Source organism: Buceros rhinoceros, unplaced genomic scaffold, assembly GCF_000710305.1.
Source record: "Buceros rhinoceros silvestris isolate BGI_N320 unplaced genomic scaffold, ASM71030v1 scaffold27520, whole genome shotgun sequence".
In the NCBI taxonomy this organism is placed as follows: domain Eukaryota; kingdom Metazoa; phylum Chordata; class Aves; order Bucerotiformes; family Bucerotidae; genus Buceros; species Buceros rhinoceros.
The window spans coordinates 2,840-8,714 of record NW_010390571.1 but is presented as its reverse complement, the minus strand read 5'-3'; the positions used below and the strand labels follow the sequence as shown (position 1 = coordinate 8,714).

General features: G+C 56.1%; 1 protein-coding gene across 1 annotated transcript in view; it reads left to right on the top strand.

Moving 5' to 3' along the window:
* Window positions 1-3: 3 nt before the first annotated feature.
* The window catches only part of LOC104495382 (protocadherin gamma-C3-like), a gene marked incomplete at both ends in the record, with an annotated part of 8,686 nt that continues 2,814 nt past the window's right edge, over window positions 4-5,875 (top strand). Inside the window, one exon of the mRNA XM_010138350.1 lies at window positions 4-1,842. Coding sequence (XP_010136652.1) covers window positions 4-1,842 — 1,839 coding nt within the window. The remainder of the gene's footprint in view (window positions 1,843-5,875) is intronic.

The window sequence follows — 5,875 nt, the reverse complement described above, 5'->3', positions numbered from 1 at the left end:
TGACCCGCCCTGGCGGTGGCCCGCGGGCGGCTGCGGGGACGCCGGCTGCGGGTGGTGTCTGCCGGCAACAAGAAGTACTTCGGGGTGGACCTGACGAGCGGCGCGCTGTTGGTGAGCGAGCGGATAGACCGGGAAGAGCTCTGCGGCGCGCTCTCTCCCTGTTCCCTCAGCTTTGAGATCGTGGTGGAAAACCCTCTGGAGCTGTACAGCGGCGCCGTGGAGATCCAAGATATCAATGACAACGACCCGGTTTTCCCCAGCAGCCAGGCGAGGCTGGAAATCAGTGAGTCGGTGGCGGCCGGAGCGCGCTTCCCGCTAGAGAGCGCGCAAGATCCCGATGTGGGTGTTAACTCTTTGCAGACCTACCAGCTCAGTGCCAACCCGCACTTCGCGCTTGACGTGCAGACGAGGGTTGATGGCAGCAAGTATGCGGAACTGGTACTAGAGAAGGAGCTGGACAGGGAGGAGCAAAGGGAGCTGCACCTGGTCTTGACTGCACTGGATGGAGGCAGCCCGCCACGGTCAGCCCATGTGCAGATCCACATTGACGTCTTGGATGCCAATGATAATGTCCCGGTCTTCAACCAGTCCATCTACAAGGCAAGCGTGAGGGAAAACACACCCAGCGGTACCCTTGTCGCCAGGATCAGAGCATATGATCTGGATGATGGGCCCAATGGAGACATTGTCTATTCCTTCAGCAGCCACACACCTGCCAAGGTACGAGAACTCTTTGCTCTGGATGCGGAGACAGGGGAGTTGAGGGTCAAGGGACAGCTGGACTATGAGGAAACAAAGCTGTATGAGATTTACTTACAGGCTAAAGACAAGGGTGTCGTTCCTGGTGTGGCTCACTGCAAAGTGCTGGTGGAAGTCGTGGATGTGAATGACAACACTCCAGAGGTGACAGTGACTTCTGTGTATAGCCCTGTGCCTGAAGATGCAGCCCCAGGGACAGTTGTAGCTCTGCTGAGCGTAACAGACTTGGACTCCCATGACAATGGTCTGGTGAGCTGCTTCATTTCCCCTGGGATCCCATTCATGCTTAGCTCCTCCCTCAAAAATTACTACACATTGAAAACAAAAGCAGCTCTGGACCGAGAAAAGGCATCGGAGTATAACATCACTATCACAGCCAAGGACTCGGGCTCACCACCCTTGTCTGCGGTAAAAGAGATCCTAGTGCAGGTGTCAGATGTCAATGACAATGCACCCAAGACTTCCCAGGACTCCTATGATGTGTATCTGCCGGAGAACAACATGCCTGGCATCCCCATCCTTAATGTGAGTGCCACAGACCCGGACCTTGGGCGCAACGCCCATCTCTCCTATACCCTCTTGCAGAGTGACCCCACTGTAGGTCACCTCTTCTCCATCAATCGGGAGAATGGCACCCTCTACCTGCTCACTTCCCTGGACCATGAGGACCAGGTGGAGTTCAGCATGATGGTGCAGGTCCAGGATGGTGGCTCTCCGCCTCTGGCCACTAATGTCTCAGTCAGTGTGTTTGTCACTGATCTCAATGACAATGCCCCAACCGTGCTGTACCCTTACCCCAACACCAATTCCACCTATACCGATATGGTGGCACCAGGCACTCCTGCCGGGCACATGGTGACCAAGGTGGTGGCAGTGGATGCAGATGCAGGGTACAATGCTTGGATCTCCTATACCCTGTTGCAGGCCACTGACCCCAGCCTCTTCTCAGTTGGGCTGCACAGTGGAGAGATCTTCACAGCTCGCCAGCTTCGGGAGGATGACACTCCCCAGCACACACTTGTCATCCTCCTGAAAGACCATGGGGAGCCTGTGCTATCTGCCAGTGCTACTGTCTCTATCTCTGTGGCTGAGATGGTCAAGGAAGTGCTCACTGACCTCGCTGATGTGGCACCTGCCAATGATCCCAGGAGGCATGTGACTTTCTATCTCATCTTGGCTGTCATTTTGGTGTCAGCAGCTTTCTTCATCACCATCTTGTCAGTGGGCATCTTCAAGTGCTACAAGTGGAGGCAGTCAAAGGAGTTATTTAACAGCTCCAGGAATACCCTGTACAGGACACCAGGACCCTTCCACCACATTGATGCCGTGCGGGGTGGCTTCACACCACCCAACTTCTACCACCAGGTCTATCTGACCACAGACTCGCGCCAGAGTGATCTCCTGTGTAAAAAGCCTTTCACTTCCAGCCCTCTGGGGAGCCGCCAGAGCACCATGAGGAATGGTGAGCCAGGGCTGTACCACCAGATCGTGGGCACTGCCAGTCGGCCTCCTGCGCCTGCTGAGGTAATGTAGCTCCTGTCTCGGCATGTCCCAGTGCTGAGCAGAGCCATGGTTCATTTGTATGGATTGGGGTTGCGGGGAATATCCGGTTGCGCCGTGCATCTAAAGAGAGGTTAGCTACAGCTGAACAGATTTTCTTTGGAGTCAAGTGAGCCGTCCTGAGCGTCAATGACATTTGCACTGTGGTGAGCAGGATCAAGTGACTCAGTTGGCTCAGGTTAGTGAACATACGTCTTTCCGATGCAGTTTTGGATACGCCTTGTGTGAGTAACTGATGGACGCTGAGTTCAGCTTGGTAATCCTTGGTAGAAACTTTGCTGCTAATGATATTTCCTTCCCCTTGTAAAATGACAGCTGAGGAGAGCACTTGTGGGGTCAGGCACTGGGAGGGGAACATGGCCTCTCTGTGTTGTGCTCTGCTCTGGGCTGGGGAGGTGATGGTGCAAATGGGGCTGGGAGCCAACCAGCTGCCAGTGGGGGGATCAGGGCATTGCATCCCACAGTGTAGCATGCAGAGCTGAAAGACAATGCTGGTTTGTCTGACCGTGGGCACAGAGCAGTCCCTCCTGTCCTTGTCTCACTTCATGTTTGACTCCTGATGGTTCTGGTTTTGTTTCCATGGAAATTTTGCGACGATGTTCACTTCAGAGTGCGGGGGTGGGATTGCAGGCTAGCCCAGTCTCTTGCAGAGCTCCGCAGAGCTGGACTGTGGCTCTGAGCAGGATGGTGAATCCTTCACCCAGGTTTTGTTTTAACAATCCTATTACAATGATTTGTAGCGTGCTGTCTCCGGGTGATGTCTGATGTCCTGACTGAACAAACTGCAGCCAGGAAGGCGTTTGTGCATGGCAGGGAGCTTCGGTGCTTCTTCCCCAGTGAGAATTGTGCAGCTTAATTTGAGATCTTCCAATTACAGGAATGCTCCAATCCTCAGAGGTGAGGCCAGGTAATAGATCCAGCTGAAAAAGGGGGGGATCTAATGGGTTTCCAAGGTGATTGCTGCTGCTAATATGTCCATTCCCAGAAAGCAGTAGGAGCGACCGGTTCCTTGGAGCAGAAGGAAGTGAGGTGCAGCGGAAGCTGTACATGGGTGTGGGGCTGCGTGTGCTGCCTGCTTGCTATGGCCAAATCACAGGCGGAGGCAGAAAACTCTCAGCATTATTTTACGCCTTTTTTTCCCCCCCTTCTTGCGTCGCTGTTCAGACTCAGCACTTCTGATCTGTGGCAGGTGGAAATGGCTGCAGCAGCTGCCAGAGCAAGTGTTCCTCTGCATTGTGCAGGCTGTGCTATAGCTGGGGACAAGGATATCCCCTCCACCAAAGGGTCCTGGCAACATGCCTCTGGGGATGGGGATAATAAATGATTTGAGAGTGGGGATGGAAGGAGGTGGTAACAGGCAGGTGGCAAGCCCATGCCCTAGCCATGGCTACTCCCAACACCTCAGTAGTACACTGGAAAGGCACTGGCCATGAGAAACCAGCTGAGCTGGCACTGGGGCCTGAGTTGTCTGCCTTTGTGGTGATGAAGATCCAGCCCAATGCCATGGACCATGTCAAGCTCCAAAGGCTTTGCAAATCTTTGCTCTGCAGGGCAATAGCCAGACCCCAAAATCGATATAGTGGGGAAGGTGCTGGCCGCATCTGTGGTAAGTGGCATGTCCTGCCATGAGGGATCCTACCCTGCAGGATCTCCAGTGATCCCTTAGCTCCCTGGGTTGTCTGAGTCAGAGCCTTTCCACAGGGTGATCTCCACACCCTTCCTGCATCCCCACCCCAGGCTTTGGCAGACCCAAGCAACAGCAGGATCCTCTGTGTGAAGCCTGTTCCTTGCTCCAGCCCCTTGGTGACACAGCCATGTTGGGACACTGAGCAGATTCTTCCCTGCCGTGTGGGCTCAGGGGGCTTCTGCTGAGGCACCTCAGCAGCGCACCAAACCCACTCCTAGGGGCGCAGCACCCCGTGTTGTCAGCAGCAATGTCTGCCACCTGTCTGTCCTCTCTGGGCCCCTGCCTGTGATGGGGACAGGGCACATCCCAGAGTCAACAGTCAACATTACTGCGACAGCTTCTGCTGCTGGCACTGCCGGGAGCCATCGGGGAATGTGTACGTCCAAGCAGGTATCTGTCAGTGGACGATGAAAAATCCGCTTGTCCAGCATTTTGCTGCGTTGGTCCTTTAAGAATCCCTTCTCCCCCTCACCCAGTGCAGGCAGTAGGTGGGACCCGGGCAGTGCTCTGCACCAATCGCAAGGCTCCTTGCTCCGTCTCTCCCTGACTGGCAGCGGGGTGGTCCAGCCCCGTCACTCTTGCAATAAGCTAGGAGGGGCTGAAGGAGGGAGGGAGGCCCCTCGACAGGAGCATCTCCACCGTTTCTGTCCTTGCTCAGAAGGATGGTGTCTCTGTCACCGTCCACCTACCGGGTATGGTTGTCCCCAGCCTCTCTCGCCTGTTCCCCCAGGTCCCCTTGGTGGCCAGGTGGAAGGGATGGGCAGGCTACCAGGCAGGAGCTGGGTCCCCTGCCTGCCGCACCACTGTGGACCTACCCCTCCACCAGGGTCTTCGTGCACCTGAGAGGTCAGGGTGGCCTTGAGTGCACCAAGAACAAGACTCCATGACATGAGTGCACAAGGCTTCTGCAGGGATGTGAACTGAGCTAATGCCCTGCAGCTTGCCACCGTCCTCCGGGACAGGGAGAGAGGAAAATCACTGCTATGCTCCCCCCTGGGGAAGTTGAGACCCCAGCTTTTGCTCTCCAGGAGGCCACTTGACTGCAAAGCTGTGTCTGCTAGAGATTTTCAGTATGTGTGTCTGCCAGGTGGAACAGTCCTGTCCTGATGTGGCAATCCGATGGTGGTCTAGTGGGCTTTTGGCTGGCTCTGTGTGTTTGCAGCAACTTGGATTGACCCCTTCCTTGTCTCAGGGTGGGGAAGGGGCATCCAGCTGGGTGTGCGTGGGGAGCAATTGTGTTTCAGCTTTGAATGGCTCACCTGTCTCTGCCTTCCTACCTTCTGCCTCCAACACTCACAGGGCCTGGCAGGGGTGAGCATCCCTGCCTCGGTGCAAGCTCTCTGGCTGATAGTGGTTCTGGTGGCAGTGATGCCTCACAGAGGCAATCCTGGGGTCTGAGCAGCAGCTAGAGCGTTAGCTGGGGGTGGGGAGCATGAGAAAAGGGGTGGGAGAAGAGCCCCTGGCACCTCGGGGCTTTAACAAGCACCTTTTCATCAGGCATGAAAAGTCCTTTGGCCCGCGCTCATGACAGCTGCCCTTTGTCTGTGGGCGCGCTGTGAAGCCAGCATTGTAGAGGGGGGAGAGCACAGGCAGGGCTTGTACCTAGCTTCCAGGCTGCCAGGACGTGCAGTTTCCCCGCGAACGCGAAACGAGCTGTTGGAGCAACTGACTTTAGGCTGGCAGAAGGGAGGCCGGGGGTGGCAGCCCCACCGATACTGGCTCAGGCCCCTGCTTCCCCCACCTCCCGGGAGCCACCACTGACTGCGAGAGGGCAGAGCTCTTGGCCAATTGGGCGCTGATCTGAAGCAGGAGGGGGGGAAATCTGCTTCGCCCCCCCCTCCCACCTCCGCGCTGGGGCTGTGATTCAGT